At 33.8% G+C, this 23,855-nt stretch overlaps 1 protein-coding gene across 5 annotated transcripts in view; it reads left to right on the top strand.

Annotated features, from left to right (window-relative positions):
* EPHA5 (EPH receptor A5) overlaps window positions 1–23,855 on the top strand; it is a 348,718-nt gene that overhangs the window by 232,932 nt on the left and 91,931 nt on the right. For all 5 annotated transcript variants that reach the window (XM_059384724.1, XM_059384717.1, XM_059384701.1 and 2 more), the window contains one exon: window positions 18,423–18,547. In XM_059384724.1, the coding sequence (XP_059240707.1) occupies window positions 18,423–18,547 (125 nt within the window). The remainder of the gene's footprint in view (window positions 1–18,422; window positions 18,548–23,855) is intronic.

Genomic DNA, 23,855 nt, shown 5'->3' with positions numbered 1-23,855 from the left:
ATGGTTAGGATCCAAGAGTTGAAAAATCATATTTAATTTTTTTTAAATTAGGTAATTTTCACTAATACAGATATTTAATTGGACTGATGGTCGAGTCACATTACCATGTGTCTGGGCTTTTCTGATCAATTCGAGATGAGCTTTTCTTTTTCCTTCCAGTGCTTCATTTCTATGCTTACAGAATTTTTTTAAGTGTCAGAGAAAGTGGCAGGCATATTTTGTCCTAGCATTTTAATTTTACACAGAAAATGGTTCAGTCATTTGCTTTTAATGCTAAGATAGTGCCAGAGCTAGAACGGAAGCTCCCCTTATTCTCCTATCTGAGAATTTTAGCAAACATAAGAACTTGTCAGAAAACAGAGAGTAGAGAATAAAATAGCCTACATCTAGAAAAATGCTTGGGGATATTTCTAGAATGAGTCAATCTAATTAAATACCCCAATTCTCTCCTTATGGTCATGAGAGTCAGTACCATGGTGTGTAATATTTTGATTTTTTTTTTTCTACACTCTGAAAACCCTTTGAGGATGAAAAGGACCATATCAATGCTATTAGGGCTATTATGCCTTCAGGAATACTTCTTTGTCTAAATGCTACAAATATTATTCTTGGCCCATATGTGTGGTCTAAGCAATGTCACTGCTGCTTCTCTGTGCTGAGAGACCAACAATAGTAGATACAAATCGAGTACTGATCCCAAATACCTATGACACAAATCTTAAATTCTCAATGTCTGCAGGTTGGGATTTAATATGTGGTGATAAAGCATCATGAATGTTCATGAATTTGCCCAAGGTGTATATTTAGTTAATGAACAAGTGTTCATCAGGGTTTGGAAATTATAGGTGATTTGCCTTTACTTTTAAGTGTAAGGTAAATATTACTTTGTAAGGTAATATTGGCTGTTAATGGTAAATTCTTTTACCTATATATACCACAATTTGCTTACAAAGAAGGCAATGGAGAAAATTATAGGGACCCATATTTTTTGTATTTCCATTCATATATTTCATTTTAATTACTGTATCTTAATAAAGCATTGTGCTTGGTCGAAGCATTTTCTAGAAGAAATGGGAAAAATCACAAAAATTATTTCTGAACGGAGCATGCCCTGGGTTAGGTACTTCAGGGTCTTACAAAAATTAGTAATCATTTGGTTTCAACATCACAGTTTAATTCAAGGGGGAATTTTCTGCTTATTTCATTAGAATTTTTAAACAGTTGATGGAAGATTACAGTAATTTCTGTAGTAGGCAATGATGAATGGAAAAGTGATTTGGGGGTGACGCAAAAGAATGTATTTTTAAAATATTTGGTAAGGTTTCAAAGAGAATTAGATGAATTTTCAAGGGGGAAAAACCCTGCATAAATGAATTCAAATGAGATATTAAAGTCCTCTGTTTAAGTAACCCTATGGGAAGTATTTGGAAATGTGTACATAAAATATAATTTGATAGGTGCATTTAACAGTTCCATAACAGAGATGTGCTCATAAATATATGGCTTTAAAACATACTATAATGTGGAAAGGCAAAGCCTGTAAAGTGATACAGGTTGAACCCAAAAATATGGTGAAAATCAGAATATGTATACATGTGGTAGGTTGAATAATGGCTCCACAAAATGTTTATATCTTAGTTCCTGATATCTCTGAAAATGTTACCTTACATGCCAGAGGGAGCTTGGTGGATGTGCTTAAATTAAGGATTTTAAGATTGAAAGATTATGCTGTATGATTAGTGTGGGCCCAATGTAACTATAAGGGCCCTTATAAAAAGGAAACAATAGTTAGAGCTGGAGAAAGATGTGTCTAAGGAGCCAGAGCCTGGAGTGGTGTGCTTGGAACGTATAAAAGGGGGCTAGAGCCACAGAATGCCAATAGCTTCAAGAAACTAAAGAAGGCAGGGAATGATTTCCTTCTGAAAACTTGAGAAGGAACGCAGCCCTGTTTGATATCTTTTTTTTAACATCTTTTTCAAAAAATATTCTATTTATTTATTTGACAGACAGAGATCACAAGTAGGCTGAGAGGCAGGCAGAGAGAGGAGGAAGTAGGCTCCCCATGTGGGGAGCGCCCAATGTGGGGCTCATTCCCAGGACCCTGGGATCATGACCGGAGCCAAAGGCAGAGGCTTTAACCTACTGAGCCACCCAGGTGCCCTGCCCTGACTTTTAACATCTTTGAGAGAAAACATTTGTAGGGTTTTTTTGGCCACTAAGTATATGGTCGTTGTAGCAGTAATAAGAAAGTGATAAAATAGGATTTGTGGCAGGACTGTTTTAAAATATGTCTGTGTGTCTAGCTCTCCTAATGAATGAAATAAAACATTATAGGCCTGTATTCTGGTGAAACTATGTTTAACATAACACATTTTAAGGCTATACCAAAGATACTGGTATGATCTTAGGACTGGGTTTCATGAAACAAAGTTCTAATAATTAGATAAGGCTTTTGAATATTTTGTTGTGTATATATTACTTTTTAACATGAAGCCCTTATGTCTGCATTCTACTGTTACAGAACAAGCAGTGTGTTTGTATTATTGATGTTATTTTTAAGGTCACCAAAATACAGAAAACTATATTAAAAATAAGTATCATGTAGTATTTTTGTGAATTAAAAAGAACATATTTGAGTCCTAAATTGTACCTAATATTACTTTGTTTTGATTTAGGTTAGGTACTTAATTACATATGATGCTTTGAAATAAGTGGGTGAAATTATTTTATGTGTGTGTGTGTGTGTGTGCATGTATGAAATACACATATATGTAGATCTGTATACATATGGTATATCAATGTATATCATCTGTGTTTATATTATATATATGCATAATGAGATGCTTAGTAAAATCAATTCAAAGAAGGATGCTTCATTATATATAGAAGTAGCAGGTGAATTTCTTTAGAATTGGGCATATCTGGGTTTAAATCCTAACTCCACTGCTTATGAGCTGTGTGTATGGAAAACACAGATGCACTAAATATATTTACATATATATTTATGCGCTATATATTTACATATGAAGGCATGTGCACATGTACATTTACATATGTATTTGTGTGTCATATTATATATAGATTTATAAATTTATATACTATTTTTACCTACTTTCTCAAAAAATAAGATAGAGTCTGCTCTAAGCAGATATAACAGCAATAGTAGGAAATGGAAATTAATGGACTAACGGCAATGAATGAAGAAAAATGATGAAGTTTAACTGAAAGAACTCAACACAGCAATCTAGGGCTACTGAAGATAATTCTCAACCAGATTGTGTTAAATCTTCTGACTCTTGCTCTAAACAGGTGCAAATAAACCTTGCTTCCAGTATTTCTGGATGATTTTGCTGGATCACAAATTTCTCTGCCTTGTTTCACTTCTGTTATCTCTAGTGATTTTCTGCATTTACAAATGTGATATTATAACAGTCAATTATGTATAACCATGCCTTTGAAGAACACTTTAGAATTATATTTATTGTAATTCTTAGTAACTTTCACCTGCCCTAGTTCTTCCTTCTATTCACAAGAATTGGTTATTCTTGTCTCATTTTTATTCATAAGCTAGACTTGAACTTCTAATATAATTCATGAAGGGCCTTTTCAAGTTTACTCCTCTTTGGCTTTTAAATAAAAGCTAACATAAAAGTTAAAAATGGCGTTTGCCACTCTTACGTACAGATTTTGAAAAACCAAGATTCTGTTATATTTTTAATAATGGTATTGCATCTTTACCACTTGTCCAAAATGTTTTGTAGAAGTTTCTTGTTTCATTGGCTTCTTGATTGATTGGATCTTTTTTTTTTTTTTTTCTTGGTCACCTACATGTGCTTGTTCTCTTTCTAGTTACAGAGGATACAAAGACAAATGAGACCACTCACTGTACTCAAGAGTTATATAGTCTGGGAAGCAGGTAAATAGATTCGCAGAGGAATGGTTTCACTTTCTGTATCTGTGGTATATAATATTTCCCCCAAATAATTTATGTTTAATATCCCAGTTTTATGATCACTCACCAGGACATGGGTAATTATTGATTGTAGAAGTCCAAGTGACTAGTCTCCGACACATGTTAGTTTTTCAGTAATAATATGAAAGGAGGGAAGATGAGTGGAAAATTTCTAATACTAATCTTTTTCCCTCTAGGGCTCTCTTAAAAGACCCTGTGGCAGAGAAAGGGTGGGTGGTTTGAGTTTTGGGGAAAGGAATGTGCTGGGACAAAAAGGGAGAGATTTACATGAAACCTCCACATCTCTATTGTATGACTCCATGGTGCAGACAGTGCTTGTGCTATTGTAATTCCTTGCAAGTTATCATGCATTTACTATAAAGTATCAACGTTTGTGAAATACATGCTTTTAAATATATATAAGGTAGAGTATAGTCATGTCCATATGTATGATAATATTTGCCTTGAAGGGTTTAACTGGGCATTTCTGAGTTATGGAGAAGATTGAGTTGCACATGGCATGCACAGAATTGCTCAAAATCTGTGGTCCATCTTACCTGTGGTGAGGCACATGCAGAGCAGTCATTACAGAGGCACTACTAATGGTTGTGCGATCATGATTTATACTGGGGCTTTGTCCTAGAAGAAAATTTCCAGATTTCGTCAGTATGGGAGTATGTATAGGGAGTTCTCACACATTGAAATGCTCTCTTTCATATGTGTCATGGTAGACAAAATTGTTTTGAACCATTGCTTTACATTATGCAACTCAGAGTAGACACAGTTATCTGTGACCAAGTGGAACTTTTGTAAAATGTCTCATCTTGGCCAGAATTTCTGTGTTATTGATGGGTGGATGGATGGATGGATGAATTGTTTTTTTGGTAAACATAAACACAAACTACTGTTCCAGTGGAACAAAAATATACAAGCCTTATGTCATTGGAACTTCTGATGACAAACTTATAGTGTTGTATTTTGTTGGCTTTCAAAATTTCTGCGTGATCCCTGTAAGTAAAAAATGGGCTTATGTGCAACTTGAATATTGGCTGAGATTTTCCACAACCTGGAGAATGTGTGAGTTTGATTCCCTAAAATTAGTCTCATGGTAAGAGCCAAGGAATTAAATATCTGATAATTTTACTAATTTGGAACAGAATATCTTGATTTGGCTTTCCTCTGGACTTCAAGTTTGACTAGCTGTAATCATTAATCTTGTATTTCTTGTAGTTATAGGCTGTCATGTTACTGCTAGAAATTATACTATTTAAAGATACTGTGATTGGAATGTTTATGAAATCAGCTGATAAGTACCACTGAGTTCTCTCTGGTTATTTTGTAGTCATAATGTTTAATTTTTCTGTTTGTTTGTTTCTACTGGCACAATTTCAGATTTTAAAGGCGTCTTGGCAGATGGTCTGAGAGAGGAGATACTTAGGGCCTTGAACTTTAGTGGTACACTAGGAATCTAAACTGTTTTTTTAAATAGTCAATAATAAATGGTAACTTATTATCATGATTCTTGTTGAATTAAATAATTCTTATTGTTTGCATAGCTATATAAAATTAAGACCAGAGGTAAGTGACAAAGGAAAAAAAAATGAGTTATTTACATTTATGATGTGTTTATTTTGCTCCTGGAAAATGCTACATCAGACTAGATTGTGAAAATCTTGAAGTAATTGAGATTTGAATTCAAGTTTCCACTGTATGTCTTTATTACTGTTGGTGGATTATTCTGTGGTTAAGACCTTTTATAATGTGGATTTATAAGAAGAGATTATTTTTTATGAAAAATGAGCATGAGTTATAAGAGTATATTGACAGGGGTGTCTGGGTGGCTCAGTGGGTTATAGCCTCTGCCTTTGGCTCATGTCATGATTCCAGGGTCCTGGGATCGAGCCCCACATTGGGCTCTCTGCTCGGCAGGGAGCCTGCTTCCCCCTATCCCCCACCTGCCTTTCTGCCTACTTGTGATTTCTGTCTGTCAAATAAATAAATAAAATCTTTAAAAAAAAAGAGTATATTGTCCTAATTACTATTTATCCACCTATAAAACTTAATGTCATACCTTTAGTTGAGGTTTAATATGGATAAACAAGACTGAAAATTATATATCAGACTTATATTTCATTGAATATAATATAACTGAATAATACCATGCTGCTTAAAGTTTTCCAATGTGCTGCATTATTTACTAGATATAACTTCATTTTACTTTAAAAGGGTACTATAGAAATTATTGAAACTCTGTTTCTCATAAAATGGGTACTGTAATTATTGAGATTAAATAATCATTGACGTGAAGTCCACTTTGTATACTACAAATTCTATTAGATGGTAGTAAGCAATAAGTGGAAAACACATTGTATGATAATTTATTTGATGTGGGATTAATTTGGTTATCAGACAGAGGCAAGTTGTCATTTTACACACTGTTATATTTAATATTTGTTTTTGTAATTTGCATGATTGTTTTGGAAAGTGGTGACAATAAATGGCAATGCATAGTTCTCTATTTTTATTATTCCCATTTTTTTTCTAATTAACATCATTGTGAATATGACTTCAAAATGATATTTGAAGCATATGGTCTAATACTATGAAGTCTGATCGTGCCAAAAATGACTTCTTTGCAATTAAGTTGCTTTTCTTTACCACTGAAAACAATTAATTTTCAATATCTTACAATTTTCAAGTCTGGGGGAAAAAAAAAACACAACAACAACAAAAATGCTCTACCTAATGGGACACTTTAGTTCATAGGTTCCTTTTTTTTTTTTTTTTTTTTAAAAAAAAAGGATATCATGTCTCTAAAACCACTGACATTTAAGGCCAGGTTTTTGTGGAATGGTCTTTCAAATTTTCAATAAGATCATAGATCAAAAGATCCAGTCACAGGTTCTTAAAATGAAGTGATTGTAGGTTTTGTCTGAATGAGCAGATTGAATTTTTATTGGAGAAAGAAACCACTAAATATCCTCTTTCTTTAGAAGAGCATGGACAGCAGGTGTGCTGAAAAGGTACTGCTCTTATTTTACTTGTCCCATGGTATCAAATGATAATGTGGCGATACGTATATATTAATTATAGAATAAGAGTTTATATATGTACATATATGTATAATTTATATCCTCTATATAATATAGAATACAAGATATATGATATAACATTTAGTGGATGTGTATGTATTTCAAAATATCTGCCTTTTCCATTTTAACAACTTTAGATATTTTTTAAACTTTTGATATATTTATAATTTAATTCAACAGTATTTCTCACTTATTTAAAAAACTATAGTTACTAGACTTATTTTCTTAGCTCTGAATAATAGATGTGTACTCTAAAACTGACGTAGTTTCTGCTCTTTTCAGGCATTGTAATCAGTACTATCCAAATATTAACTCAAATGCTCTAAACGCTCAGTTTGATGCATTTTTGTTATTTTGGGGAGAGCTCTAGTATGTTTGCAGTGTGCCAGCCTAATTATGGAAGTAGAAATGGCTCAAAGTGATCCACAGTGTGGACATTCCTGTCCAACAGATGGCACCAATACAAGATTGGGATCCAGCGGGAATTATGAAATAGCCTCATTTTATTTAACTTCAGGATGAATCAAGTTCAACAGATAATGGTCATACTTGCTCATGATAAGAGGATAGAAAATGATATAGTGTCAGTTTGTTAGTGATTAGCTTATCTAGTGTTCTTCCTATTTTACCTTCCTTCTATTTTTCGTGAATTTGTTGAAAATTTTGCTGTTTAGTTTTATTAAAATTGATTTTAAGTAGTGAATCTATTATAACTTACTGTACATTTGCAACGTTCCTTTATGTTGTACCATCAAAGTATGGTGCACTACAAAGGAAAAAAAAAATCAAGTCCACAGAGACAGATTGTGGTCATTCATTTTCATAATATTTATTTCAGTCTACGCAAGGAACAAAGACATAATTACCCATTCTTAGAAGAAATTACTGGAGGCATGGAAGATTTGAAAGAGAGTCTAATTAGGAGAAAAATCATGGTATAGTCAACAAGGATGGAAGCAGTTACAAGTTATAAGAAGTCATTTCAAACATACACAGACACAAACATGTACACTTTAGCAGCCTTATTGCTGTAAAACTGTTGTATAATAGACTGCACAGACAGCACACAATCTGATAAATTTTAATGTTTGTATACATCTATGAAGCATCACCACAAACAAGACGGTGAGCATATCTACTTCTCCCAAGTTTCCTCATGTCTTTTGGTAAGCCAGTTAAAAAAAAAAAAAAAAGCATACAATATGACTTCATTTATTTAACATTCTAAAAAATGCAAACAGATCTATTGCAACAGAAAGAAAATCATTGTCCATTTGCATTCTTATTCACCAAAGACTTTAAGGATCTTAAACAGACTGTTCTTTTTTTTTTTTTTTTTAAGATTTTATTTATTTGACAGATATAAATCACAAGTAGGCAGAGAGGCAGGCAGAAAGAAAGAAGCAGGCTCCCTGCCAAGCAGAGAACCCGATGCGGGGCTCGATCCCAGGACCCTGGGATCAGGACCTGAGCCAAAGGCAGAGGCTTTAACCCACTGAGCCACCCGGGCGCCCCTCCAGAGACTGTTCTAATTATTAACCAGGTCTAATGAAAAAGACACAAGAGTTTTCAGATTTTATGGAGATTATACTCCTGTTGGGCCTAACTAGATTCCATGTAAAATGAACAAACAAAGCAGTTTACATAAACTACTACTGGATCAGGAAACTATCAAATATAAGAAGAATAATACCCAAATGAAGAAAGGCAAATACAGTTACAGGGACCAGGAGATAACAGTAACAGTGAGCTGAAGGCTCAAGACAACAGCAGTTCACAAGAGGTCAACACGGACCCAGCTTCTGACTTCAACTTATTAAGTTTATATAATTTTATTAAATGAATAATGAATCCCAGCATAGTTTACCTTTAGTCATTCCGAAACTTCACTAGTAAAATGATTCGATTAGAGACTATTCATTAAAAGTAGGGAATCCTTGGCCTGAGTCCGACAACTTGAGTCAGAATTTCCTGGAAAGAAACCTAATAATCTGTTTTTTCTTTTTTTAATTAAGATTATTTATTTATGTATTTATTTGACAGAGAAATAGAGAGCACAAATAGGCAGAGTGGCAGGCGGAGGGGGAGATAGAAGTAGGCTGTCTGCTGAGCAGGGAACCTAATGTAGGACTCAATCCCAGGACCCTGGGATCATGACCTGAGCCTAAGGCAGCTGCTTCACTGACTGAGCCACCCACATGCCCCAATAATCTGTATTTTTAGGAAAAACTGGCCCAGACCTGCCTGGATAACAAGCTCCTAAACATGGTGACTAGTGCATGGCAGAGAGAAGTGTTGGTTTCCAGCTGGTAGATAGTGATAACCCACCAGGTCACACTTGACCTTGGAATCAAATACTAGATACTGTATTTTTTTTAAAGTTGTGTGCAAAAAAAAACTAATACATTATTCATGTGGAGGGACTTTTGTAGGAAAATGAAAGAAGTGCCATCTGAAGAAGTTTTAACACATTCATGGACTGTCACAGACTGAGGATTTCAATGTTGTCTTGTCTATTTTTCTCAAAGCTTTAAGACCCCAAATAGAGGTAAATAGGCCAAATGCATGAAGATATGTTATTTTTTAATTTAATTTTTGGAGATATATTATTTTTTAAATGCAAGTACCCAATACGTGATTCGACCTATAATGTATTTTTGTCTACATAAATAGGATTGGTTACAGTGATGGATGAATGGTATTTTTTTCTTCCATGTAACACAATTAAGTTTTATGTTTTCATCAACCTCTTTTAAAGACATTTTTATATACATTTTATATTAAGTGAACTATTAGTCATTTTAACACTTAAAAATTCAACACATTTTCATGCAATAAAAATCTATGATTATCAAGGAAGTTTACTTATAACTATTTATTACTGTGGATTCATGAAATTCACTAGACATAGAATAAAAACATCTTATCTCTATTGGTACTTGGGTTTTATTTAGAGCAGGGACAAGTTCAGAAAAGAGGCTACAAATAATTTTGATTCATGCATGTGGGAGGGCTTAAGTAGTTATGGAGAATCCATCATTGAAGTCTTCTTATACAATTGTCTGCTATTTTACAACTGATGTTATTATAAACAGTATTTTTTTGGGCATTCACCTTATACCTGGTATTATACATATGGAATCATATTTCAACCTTACAAAGAGATGAGTTTTATCACAATTGCTATTTAAATATAAAAAGGACATTCATAGAGCTTAAGTACCTAAATAGGGCCACACGGCTAGAAAATGGTTGGCTGTTAGAGGATTAGAAGTCGGTTTTATTTGACTTTAAAGCTATGTGTGTCGTGTCACTCTTTCCCATGTGGTGACAGTGTGCCTTAAACTAGGTTTCCATATTTGAAGAGTTAGGTTGGCATGCTTTACAATGATGTCACAGTTTTTTACATCATTGCTTGAGCTGTTGAGATGTTAGGGATTTCTATATTCTATCATTATCAATAAGTCAAACAGACATTGGTTAGCAATTCTTTAACCACTAGACATATATACTAGAATTGAACAATTAAGTAAATGAATGGCAGATGGAGTGCAAGTTTGCAGGTAAATAGTGTAATAGTGTGGAAGCAAGAACAACCTGTGTAGCAACTGGTTAGAGTTGGCAACATCAGTATATACTTACATTTGCTTTAATATACATATATATGTATATACATATGTATACATTTATAGATATACACAGGTTGATGTAAACACATTTATTTCCTAGCTTTGTAACAAAAGAAGAAGCAATGACACCCTTGTAAGAAGAAACACATCCAGATCTTGGTTTCTAAAACATTCTCTGATAAATGAAGCCAACACTCCTAGGAGAAATAACTGATTCTAGAATTGGGACAGTAATGCCAGAGAGTTTATAAAAAAAAAAAGAAAAGAAAAGAAAAGAAAACTATTGCGGGGGTGTGAAGCAAACTAACAAACCCACACGGGTTTGATACGGGTATGTCAAAGAGACATAGGAGCTAACTGAAAGAGTAATCAATTGTCAAAGCTTTAACAATCTGAGTTACAAAATAAAGCATTAGATTTTATACCAAAATGTAAAAAAAAAAAAAATATCTATGTGTCCATATTGGTATAAATATATGATTAGGGCCACCTGGGGGGCTCAGTGGGTTAAGCCTGTGACTCTGGTCATGATCTCAGGGTCCTAGGACTAAGCTCTGCACTGGGCTCTTTGCTCACCAGGGAGCTTGCTTCCTCTCTCTCTCTCTCTCTGCCTGCCTCTCTGCCTACTTGTGATCTCTCAGTAAAATAAATAAATAAAAATCTTTTAAAAATTCATGATTAAACAAACAAACAAAACAAATAAGGAAGAATGGGCAAATCTCCTATGCAGAATAAATAATTTATGCAAATACTCCCCCCGCAAAGAGGTGGAGTGTAACTCCTCACTCCTTAAATTCAAGCTGCACATAGTGACTTCCTCCCAGAGATTACAGGAAACTGGAAAAAAGAATAATTTTACAGTGGAGAAACCTGATTAACACTACTACCATCAGGCAAACAAGGTTAACCTAATAGTGATGTTATGCTGATAGTGTGTATCCTTAATATGACATAATGAAATGGAGTTTTACCCTTGTAGTCTTTACCCCAAAACTCATAACTCCAGTCTAATCATGAGAAAAACATCACATCAATAACAATTGAGAGATAGTCTAATACTTAACCAGTCAAAATGTCAAGATCACAAACTCAGACAGTCTGAGAAAGTATTACAACCGAGAGGGTCCTAAGATGTGTTGACTCTCCTGGTAATATGGTAGGCTGGATGCAATCTTGGGACAGATAAAGGGTAATAGGTAAAAACTAAGTAAGTGGACTTTAGATAATAATAATGTGTCAATATTTTCATTAATTGTGACGGATGTATTATATATGCTACTGTAAGATATTCCTAATAGGAGACACTAGGTGTGGGATATATGGGAACTTTTTATACTCTCTTCATAATCTTTCTCTAAGTGTAAAACTATTTTAAACTAAAAAAAAAAAAAAAGGGTTGAGGGAACAGACACAAACATTAGCCTATGGGAATGGGAACTATTTCTAGGCTGACAGATGAGCATCTTGCATATTATACTGGTACTTAAAGATAATCTCCACTATAGAAGCTGTAATGCAGAAACAAATTTGGAATGTTTCCAACAACCCAAAATGTGAAATGCAGAATTTACATAAATTATTTTGTTCTAATCACAACTTGATTTCTTTAGTATTTTTGTGATTCCTGCCCTATGCCAGTAATGGTTGTATGATTTAACACCATCCAACAAAATTTCACAAGCAGTAATGCTCTAAGTCATCATTCTCATTTTGTTCCTGGCTCACTTAATAAAAGGTTCAGCGGGTAGAGTGAAAGGTATCAGTGGGGAAGATGACTAAGATAAATTAAACATGCCCTTGATGCTGACAAATCTGGTTACAGCTGTTTTAATGTGCATAATATCCGTAGAATACTTTACAAAAGTAAAGCACTGCCATTCACAATTTGTACATCATCATTACGTCCGTGGGAGCTGTCAGTGGTCCCACTTTCAACAGCTTTACCTAAATGAGGCAGAGATGGTCTTATCACAGAGGAATCATTTCAGTGCAGTTTGTTCCTGAAGGATTCTAACCTGAGTATGGTCTTCTCTCTCCATCCGGACCAAGCTTTAAAGAATACCTTTTAGGCTCTGAGAAAACTGAGTTTGGAAAACAATGTTTTTTGTTTTGTTTTGTTTTGTTTTGTTTTAAATCAAGCAGTCTTTGAAAGCTACACAATTTCTGTTTAACTTTGATGGATGAAAGTAAATAACAAAGTATTCCACTTCAAACTGGTTATATATGTTAATATTTATTTGATAGCTTCACTTTGAAATGGTTAATTATTTTATTAAAACATTGAGGTTTTTTTTTTTTAAGATTTTATTTATTTATTTGAGAGAGGGAGAGAGAGAGAGCATGAGTACAGCAGTGCTGGGGAGGGGTGGAGGCAGAGGGAGAAACAGATTCCCCGCTGAGCAGGGAGCCCAATGCAGGGCTCAATTCCAGGACCCCGGGATCAGGATCAGGATCATGACCTGAGCCAAAAGCAGATGCCTAACTGAGCCACCCAGGTGCCCCAAAGGATTGTTTTAAAATAAAACACAAATCCCCAAATAAGATCCTATCCTATGCTTATGAAGCAAACTGTTTTGAATGATACATTATGTATTTCCCATTCATTCAGTCATGCATCCATTCAAAAAATATTTCTTAAGTTTTTAGATACCAAGTAATTTTCTGGTAATTTTTTTTATAGTAGAGAACTAAACCAAATTAATCCCTACCTTCATGGAGCATACTTTTTTAAATTTTTTAAAAGATTTTATTTATTTATTTTTGAGAGAGAGAGAAATCACAAGCAGGCCGAGGCAAGCAGAAGGAGAGGGAGAAGCAGGCAGAAAGCCAGATATCGGGCTCAATCCCAGGATGCGGGGATCCTGACTGGAGCAAAAGGCAGACAGACACTTAACTGATTGAGCCACCCAGGTGTCCCTGGAGCATACATGTTAAATTCAGTTCATGAATAGAAAAGTGGCCCTACCATCAACTTGTTACTGTTTCTACTTGAGTATATTTGCTATGTTGCTACAGGTACTGTGAACTATGGGGCCCATAGCTTGCTCTTTCTTGTTTCCATGCCTTCTTGATGCTTTGTCCATAATGGCAAATATGAGATGACTTTCCCCTCACTAGGAAATCAATCGAAACTTTGACCCTATATCAAAATATGACTGTGAGAATTACCAGTCAATTACAATTTCCATACAGATAAACAAAATTCAATTTCAAGATAATTTTAGGCAATTTGGTTTTATATGCACATTGTGTGTTCTGTAGTATGCAGAAAATTCTGAGGAACTGGACATGTTTAAGAAAACAAGATAAAGCGAAACTATGAACCCTCTGGGCCTGAGTTTGACAAAACTCTGTGATTGAAAGAATAAAAGTACACATTGATATACCAAAGTCATTATCACCCTGTTGGTATATAAAACACTAAACAGCTAATTTTTCTCTCCTACAGGTCTTATCTGTTTTTATTTATTTTAATTTTATTAAAAGATATACTTGATCTTTGAATTTCATAGTTAATTTTGTTGACATTTAAAATAATTTTTATTTTAAAAGGCTTAAACCTTTTAAAAGATTTTGTATGTATTGCTTTGATTTTCACCATTCATTCCATACGTATTTATTGGACCCTCCTCTGTCTCAGGCATTGTTTTAGATGTAGGAATTCAGCAGTGAATAAAATAAACAATATCCCAGTCCTCCTAAAAATTACATTCTACTTGAGAGGATCAAAAAAAGTAAATTTATATTCAGATATGTATATCAGGTAGTGCAAGAGCAAGAGTTAATTAGAAAAATAAAACCCCAAAGGAGCAGAGGACATGGTGAGGAGAAGTGGGAAAGGTGGGGGTTACCTCAGTCAGGGTGGACAGAAAACTACGGGAGAAGGAGAGACCCCAGAGAAGTCAGGGTGAGAAGCTTGTACCAAGATAGAATGATAGAATGATAAAATGCTTGTACAAAGGTCTTCGGCCAAAGTGTGTCTGAAGTTGCCTAAGAACAGAAAGCCAGGGCACAGTTAGCAGGAGATGAAGTGAGAAAAGATGCCAAGTGCCAGACATGTTGATCCTTGTATGTGATTCTGGATTTGTCTTCTACTCTAGAGTGAATAAATTTTATATATATATATATATATATATATATATATGCACACACACATACACACACATATGCATATATAGACACACCTATATAATGCTATGTAATATATTATCTATATGTGTGATATATTATCTATATACATTCTACATATATAAATTATATATAATTAATATATATGTAATTTAATCTCACCACATGTTTAATACTGTTCAGTTAGGGCTATACACTACTCACTATCACTCATCTTTTCTACCTTATATGTGCATTATAATATACATAATATATACATATTATATAATATACATTATTACTCTCTCTAGACACACACACACACACACCATCCACTAGTGCATGATGGTTTCTACTAATCAAAGCTAAAAATTACACAAATAAAGCTAATCTACATCAAGAAAAATATTAGTCAATACATATTTGTATTGTCAAACCCAGAATCGATACAAATCTCTACAGATTGACAAAACGGATGTTGAATCAAATATTCATATGTTTGAAATCCAGACACATTAAAATAGCACAGATTTTTTTCTATTTTCATCAAAAATTCATTCAATAGGCACTGACAGATAGCAATGAACATCATAAGTATTTGTGACTTCTAATAAAATACTTGGGAGAGCTGGAAATGAAAGAAAATGTTTCTTTTTTATTAAACAATAACTGACATGCAATATTATATTAGTTTCAGGTGCACAAGATAGTGAGTTAATATTTTTTATACATTACAAAATGATCACCATGATAGGTCGTTATCATCTGTCACCTTACGAAATTGCTGCCGTATTATTGATTCTATTCCCTATGCTGTACATTACATCTCTAACTTATTTATTTTATAACTGTAAGTTGATACCTCTCAATCCCCTTCTCCTATTTCATCTGTCTCCCCCTCTCCCAGTTCTGGCAACAGCTAGTTTATTTTCAGTAACTGTGATTCTGTTTCTGTTTTGTTAGTTTGTTTTCGTTTTTTCAGCTCATAAGTGAAATTATATAGAACTTGTCTTTCTCTGTAAGACTTATTTCGCTTGGTATACTATGTATTAGATCCATCCATGTTGTCATAAGATTTAGTTGTTTTTGTTTTTGGGTTTTTTTTTTTTTGTGTGTGTGTGTGTGTGTGTATGGCTAAGTAATATCCCCTTGTGTATATGTGTGGGTGGGTGAGTGTATGTCTACAGCTATAGAACAGATATATCACATAAGTATATACAGCATCTTTTATTTCTATTCATCTATTGATGGATACTTTGGTTCCTTCCATGTCTTGGCTATTATAAATAAGCTGCAATGAACATAGGGGTATATATATCTTGTGAAATTAGTGTTTTCATTCTTTTTTGGAAAGATACCCAGAAGAGGAATTGCTAGATGTTATAGTAGTTTTATTTTTAATTTTTTGAGGAATCTCCATTTTGTTTTCATAGCAGCTGGACCAACTTATCCACCAACAGTGCTCAAGAGTTCCCTTTTGTTCACATCCTTGTCAACACTTGTTATTTCTTGTCTTTGTGATAATACTCACTCTGACAGGTGTGAGGCTGTCTCATTGTGGTTTTGATTTGCATTTTTCTGATGATTAGTGACACTGAGTATCTTTTCATATGCCTGTTGACAGGCATATCTATGTGTCCTCTTTGGAAAAATATTTACTCAGATCCTCTGCCCATTTTTTAAATCAGGTGTTTTTTGTTATTGTTGTTGTTATTGAGTTGGATGAATTCTTTATACATTTTGATATCAACCTCTTATAAGATACATGGTTTTCAAGTATCTTCTATCATTCAGTATGTTGCCTTTTCATTTTGTCAACGATTTCCTTTACTGTGCAAAGATTAGTTTGATGCAGTCCTTTTCTTTTTTTTTTTAAATAGATTTTTGCTTTTGTTGTTTTTGCCAGAGAAGTCATATCTAAAAAAATATCACAAGAAGAGTGTCAAAGAGATTACTGTATTTCTCCTAAGAGTTTTATGTTTCGAATCCTACATTCAAGTCTTTGATTCATTTTAAATTAATTTTTGTGTATAACATAAGAGGCCCATTTCATCCTTGCTCATGTGACCGTCCAATGTTCGGAACATTCCTTATGGAAAAAACTCTTTTCCCATTGTATGTTCTTCCTTCATTTATCATAAATTAATTGACCATATATCTGTGGGTTTATATCTGGACTTTCTATTCTATCCATTCCATAGATCTATGTGTCGGTTTTTCTTCCAATATCATACTGTTTTGAGTACTATAGCCTAGAAGTATAGTTTGAGATCAAGTAGTGTGATACTCCGACTTCTTTACTCTTTTTCAAGACTGCTTTGGCTATTTGGGTTTTTTTGTGATTCTGTACACACTTTAGGATTATTTGTTATAGTTATACAAACAATTTCATTAGTATTTTGGTAGGGTGTAGACTGAATTTGTAAATTGCTTTGGATGGTATAGACATTTAAAAAGTATTAATTCCTCCAACCCATGAGCATAGCATATCTTTCCATTTATTTGTGTTGTCTTTAATTTCTTTCTTCAGTGTCTATAGTTTTCAGAATACAGGTCTTTCACGTCTTTGGTTAAATTTATTCCTAGATATATATCCTTTCTAATGTATTTGTAAATGTGATTGCCCTTTTAATTTCTATTTCTGTTAGTTCATTATTAGTGTATAGAAACACAACAGATTTCTGTATATTAATTTTGTATCCTGCAACTTGACTAAAATAATTTATTAATTTTGGCAGCTTTTTTGGTAGAGTCTTTAGCTGTGTGTGTGTGTATATATATATATATATATATGATTTTACATATATATATATGTTATATATGTTATCTGCAAAAATCATGTTATCTGCAAATAATGACGCTTTTATTTTCTTCCAATTTGGATGCTTTTATTTTTTTTTCTTGCCTAATTGCTGTGGCTAGGACTTCTAATATTATATTGTGGGACTGCACATTTTTTTCTTGTTCCTTAGAGGAAAAACTTTCAGATTAAGACAATGCTTATCTTATCTGCTGTTACTTTCAAGAAATACTGCAAGTTTAATAATATATTTTTGAAAGCAACCCCCACTATATTTAACTGATGATTTTATTAATGACTATAGCACCCACATGATTAAAAAATAAAGAGCCTATATGTTGTGTAGGCTCACATTTATGTATATGTATACATTTATGTATATGTATACATAAAACCACATTTTCATAACATATACATATGTATGCACATATTTATGTAAAATCATGTGTACTCGCATAATAGGATATATGTTATGCAGTGCCAATAACTTTAGAAACATGGACGATATATAAGCTCATCAGGAATGTCTTTATTCTGTAAGAAAAATAAGATAGTTCATTTATGTTTCTAAACTTCAGAGAGAAAATGTACACCTACGATTCTATATGACTATAGTTTTAAGAAAATTCTCAGGATACTTGATTTATATTTGTAAAACATTTTATAATCTCTAGAACTTTTTATTATGTAAAGGAAAGTAAAATTGTTTTCAGGTTAAAATAAAATTTAATTGTTAATGTAGTTCTTGGTAAATTGTTAATGTAGTATTATGCTACATTATAGCTCATTGTAATTTCAGGGCTCTGTTAATCCTGCTACTCTTTATTTACACTATTTTGCAGCTCCCTCTCCAGTCACCAATGTGAAAAAGGGGAAGATTGCAAAAAACAGCATCTCTTTGTCTTGGCAAGAGCCAGATCGTCCAAATGGAATCATCCTAGAGTATGAAATCAAATATTTTGAAAAGGTAAGAGTAATAAGTTAAAGAATGCCCTTTTATCTTCTTCCGCTTCTTTTTCTTTTTTCACTTTAGCAACTGAAATTATCCAATTTTTAGAAAAATGTGTTGCAATTCTATGTGTAGATCAAGGACAATTGATTCTGCAGTCATGATTATGGAGGCTAGAAATGTATAGGGAGCACTCTGTTCTGCTGCTGCCAAATAATTTTGCTGCCAGACTACTGCCATGGAGTCTAACATCAGCTTAACTAGGTTTCACAACATAGAACCTTTTGAAATGTTGTAACTACTTCAGTTCTTGAACTTCAGGCCCATCTGCCCTGTACTATAAGGAAAAATACATATGGCTATAGCCATTAACCCTGCCTAATACCTATGCTCTTAAGGAGGTATGGGTAGATAAGATATGAATGTAAAGCATAATTTTAAAATCCATATAAAGAACCTGATACTGTATTATAAACTGTGTTTTATTTTCTTTTTAAGATTCTATTTATTTATTTGACAAAGAGAGAGAGGTCACCAGTAGGCAGAGAGGCAGGCAGAGAGAGAGGGGGAAGCAGGCTCCCTGCTGAGCAGAGAGCCCGATGTGGGTCTTGATCCCAGGACTCTGAGATCATGACTTGAGCCGAAGGCAAAGGCTTAACCCACGGAGCCACCCAGGTGCCCTATAAACTGCATTTTAAAATGAGAAGACATAAAAGCAAAAACGTACGCCTCCCATTTCCTACATTTTCTTAATTTCTTCTTTCTTAAGTTGTCTCTTAGGTCTACTCTTGCATGTTTTTCCATAGAAGTCCTGAGTTTTAAAGGCAGTAATTAGAAGTGCCTGGTTGGTGCCCGTAATTGGTTAAGCGACTGCCTTCAGCTCACGTCATGATCTCTGGGTCCTGGGATTGAGCCCCGCATCAGGCACCCTGCTCAGTGGGGAGCCTGATTCTCCTTCTTCCACTCTCCCCACTTGTGCTCTCTCTATCTCTCTGACAAATAAATAAATAAAATCTTTAAAAAAAAATAAAGGCATCAATTATTCCTTTTTCTCTCTTCTGAATCCACAACCAAGTGAGCTATTGACAAAGAAATAAGACAGAAAATAAAGGTGAACTTAAATTTCTAAAGAGGAACTATAGTATATAGCTTAGATATGTAGTCACCATGGGTCTTCCTATACCTCCCACCTCCATTTTACTTTGATTTTTATACAGTCTGGATCTGAATGGCATACACTACTTAGAACAACAAAGCTTCCAATAGAGGAGATAAAGATAGACAAGTGCTCAAACCAGACTCTCACTGGTGGATAGGAAACTCTGACTCAAGAGTATGATTCCTACTATGCAGCCGTCAAAAGAAATGAAATCTTGCCATTTGCGACGACGTGGATGGAACTAGAGGGTATCATGCTTAGGGAAATAAATCAAGCGGAGAAAGACAACTATCATATGATCTCCCTGATATGAGGAAGTGGTGATGCAACATGGGGGGTTTTAGGGGGTAGGAAAAGAATACATGAAACAAGATGGGATCGGGAGGGGGACAAACCATAAGTGACTCTTAATCTCACAAAACAAACTGAGGGTTGCTGGGGTTATGGACATTGGGGAGGGTATGTGCTATGGTGAGTGCTGTGAAGTGTGTAAACCTGGCGATTCACAGACGTGTACCCCTGAGTATAAAAATACATTATATGTTTATAAAACAAATAAAAATAAATTAAAAAATTTTGGAAAAAAAAAGTATGATTCCTATGAAAGTAGGAGCAGAAAACATTACAAACATATGCTCAATTGCTTTCCCTAAACTCATGGAGCCAACACTCTCTCTCTCAGAGTGAATAGTGAAGAGGATAAGAAGAAGTTAAAAACTTTGCAATCCCAGAGAAATTGTTCTTGTTAGCACGTTGGAAAAGAGAGAGAGAGGGATAAATGGTTCTCCTTGTACTGATGCAAAAATACCAGGAAAAATACTTATTTAAAAATTCAACATTTTGTGTATATGCATAGATGAAAGAGTTTAGGTAAATACATTGAAATACATTAAATAATGCATAGCATTATAGAGTTTTTTTTTTTCCTAAAAATTGTTTCTTTTATTCATTGATTTAACAATTACCTGTGTGAAGATAATGATAATAAAACAGTAGTGGGTGGGGCAGGGGGACAGTAGAAATGTCTACATATCCTTTCTAGGTTTTGAATGCCTGTGTTAAGTTCTTATATTGATTTTATAAATAGGTAAAGAAATAGCAGATTATTACTTTTGAAGGATTACTCAGTAATCCTTTTAGGAATGACTTGCTGGTAGCATTACAAATAACTATTGAATCTTTAGGGAGCATAAATGAAGATACTTCTATTTCATAAAGAAAAATGTATTATCAAATATATTATTCACCAAGAATGTACTAATACAATATCTATGAGACAAAACTATGTTGGTATGGGGCACCTGGCTGGCTTAGTCAGTGGAGCATGCAACTCTTGGTCTCGGAGTTATGAGTTCAAGACCCGTGCTGGGTGTAGAGAATACTGAAAAATAAAATCTTAAAAAAACAAAAAACTATTTTGGAATATGGTTTACAGTATTTATTATAAAAAATATGACAAATTGAGTAAAATATTGTGTCATTCATATTCCCTATTGATTCTTGTTTCTCTGGGAGTAGTACTCAAAACTGCATTTTAAATTCAAGAGCTCTACAATCTAAACACACCCTGTATCCAAAATAATTTGTTAAATCAAGGTTTACATCCTTATTCATTGTTTTATAAATTTTATTACTGTATACTAAGGAAAAACAGGATATATATATATGCATATGTGACATAGACTGATTTTTTTGTAAGTATTCTGAGTTTCAAATTTTTATTGTAATTGAAGTTGATTTCAAAAGAAGTTGAAATATATAATGACATTTAAAAATAATGATGTACTAGGGGTGCTGGCTGGCTTAGTCAGTGGAGCACACAACTCTTGATCTTAGGGTTGTGAGTTTGAGCCCCAAATTGGGCATTGACCTACTTTAAAAAAATAAATTAAAAAAAGGGAGTATCTAAAAAACTTTTGAATACTACTCACCAAAACTCTGTATTTGAATATATATTATAGATGAAATAAAGTTCAACAGCAAGAAGACTAAAATTTGATGTCTTTTTTTTTTTTTTTTTTTTTTGGTATGGTTTTCTTCCCCTAAAGCAACTAGCTGGACCAAAGGACCAAATGTCTGGTTTCTTTTTTGTTTCTAACGAATTATCCTATTTTTTTCCCCTTATGAGTAATCTTTCATTGATTTTACTGTTACCAGCATGTGCGTGAATCTCATATGCATAATACTCAATAAAAGCAAGGATTTATAATTTTTTCTTTAAGTGAAACAGTTTTTCAACAAATGATAGGCAAAGTCCTTTTCTCTTAATAATCCTTCTAATGAATTTTAACCATATTGTGGAATTATTTCCTTCATAGTTCAATTTTTTCAAATTATACTTATTTCATGAAAATTTAGCTTTATATTTAATATCTTACATTCAATGCTATGTTATACACTCTATTATTTTTATAACTCAGCCTAAGAAAAAAATAACTTAAGAAATTATTTCTATATAGCCTTAGTAAATGTAGAGTAATTTGTTCATTTACATTCCTAAAAAGCAGCAAAACCTTTATATATTATTTGGGGGAAGTTATTAACTTCTCTTAGTCAGTGTTTTCCTTTTTACAGCGAAAATATTAACTCCAAGAACTTTTTGCCAAGCACAATTATTGAGCATACCAATAAAAGACATGAAAGGTTTTTTTTTTTTTTTCTTTAATATTTTCTGGAAAAAAAAAAAAAAGAAAAAGAAGAAGAAAAAGATAATGAGCTCTTATAGCATGTATTGAGGTGGGGGTCCTGATCGATTTCCAGAGCTCATTTTGAACCTTCAGAGGCTACCGCCATTTTATTGGATGGCTCTTGGCCAGACACAGGTGGCAGAGCTTTCCAGGGCTTCTGCATTTGCCAGCTGGCATTACTGCCCGCCGTTGCCCTGCTCTAATAGAGGTCATTGGGCCTCTCTGCTCCTGCATGGTAATGGGCCCATTGCCATCTCTTAATTAAAGGCAGAGGCAAAAGGAAGCTGCCCCTTGGCAGGGTGTTTGCCAGCTGGCTCCTTCTGCTGAGGCCCTCCCTTCCCTGCATGTGAACAGTGTTTGCTAAGCAGCTGGGGAATGTAGCTCATTTGCTCAGTGGGAGCATGAAGGCAGCAAAAGCCATTGCCCTAACCAGGATCCAGCAGCCTGGTGGTCGTGGGTGCTGAAGATGTATAGATAGGGTTTGTTATAAAAAGGAAATTATAATATGACTGTGACTGAAAAGAATGGAACAGAAGCAAATTTTGGAAGATGCTTAAGTAACTCGAAATGTGTATTTATGGTTTTCCATCCCTTCGTTGTATGCTTTGGTGAGTCAGTCCCTCTGTTATTATAGATTTCAATCGACCTAGAAAGAGAATGCAAAATTAGAACTCAGAGAAGAAACCACTTACACATACATGTTAATATAGAAACCAGAGTGTTGTGTGATTTTATGCAATTGTTATTAGATCATGCAATATTTCAAGGAGCAGTATGCCAGTTTCCTTGTAATGCCCCCCACCCCCAATCTGGCAGAAGTGTCAGCTTCTAATAATTTTACAAGTCATATTAATTGTAACTTCAATAGTTAGGAGTTTACAACAAAATTTTAGTTTTTTTTTTCTTTTTATTAAATTTGCTTTAAATTTACCATCTTGCTACAGGACCTAAAGTCAAATTTACCTAGAACTGGTTATGTTGTGGGGATTTGCTGGGTGCTCCATATATCATCTCTGTCTCCGTGTCTATTGCTTACAATGCTCTTAGTAAATAATTTTATCCCATTTTAAAGAAGGAAAAACTGAGGTTAAGTTGTATATCCACATTTGCACACTTCCTTAGACAATAGCATGGCTTGAATTCTAACCCTGATATTCTGTCCTTTTTTTAAAAACAAACAAACAAAAAAACCTCTTACTTTACATTATAAATGTTAATATTTTATGTAAAAATCCTAATTATATCAAATATACCAGAATCCTTAGTTTTGTCTAAATATTTAAACCAACTTCTCTTTAAACAAAATGCAGGTAATAACAAACATATATTTTATCATTTCTTGCTGAAATTACTACTTCAGTTATAGCCAAAGTGAATAGTATAATCTTACTGAGAAAGTCTTGTATATTTGGTCTTAAGCTAGAGCAGCCACAGAACATCAGTAACTACAATAGTTTATAGAAGCTATTTACTTCCTTTA

The sequence above is a fragment of the Mustela nigripes genome, chromosome 1 (genome assembly GCF_022355385.1).
Source record: "Mustela nigripes isolate SB6536 chromosome 1, MUSNIG.SB6536, whole genome shotgun sequence".
In the NCBI taxonomy this organism is placed as follows: domain Eukaryota; kingdom Metazoa; phylum Chordata; class Mammalia; order Carnivora; family Mustelidae; genus Mustela; species Mustela nigripes.
Note: the sequence above shows the minus strand (reverse complement) of the source record. Positions and strands in the feature narration are given on the sequence as shown.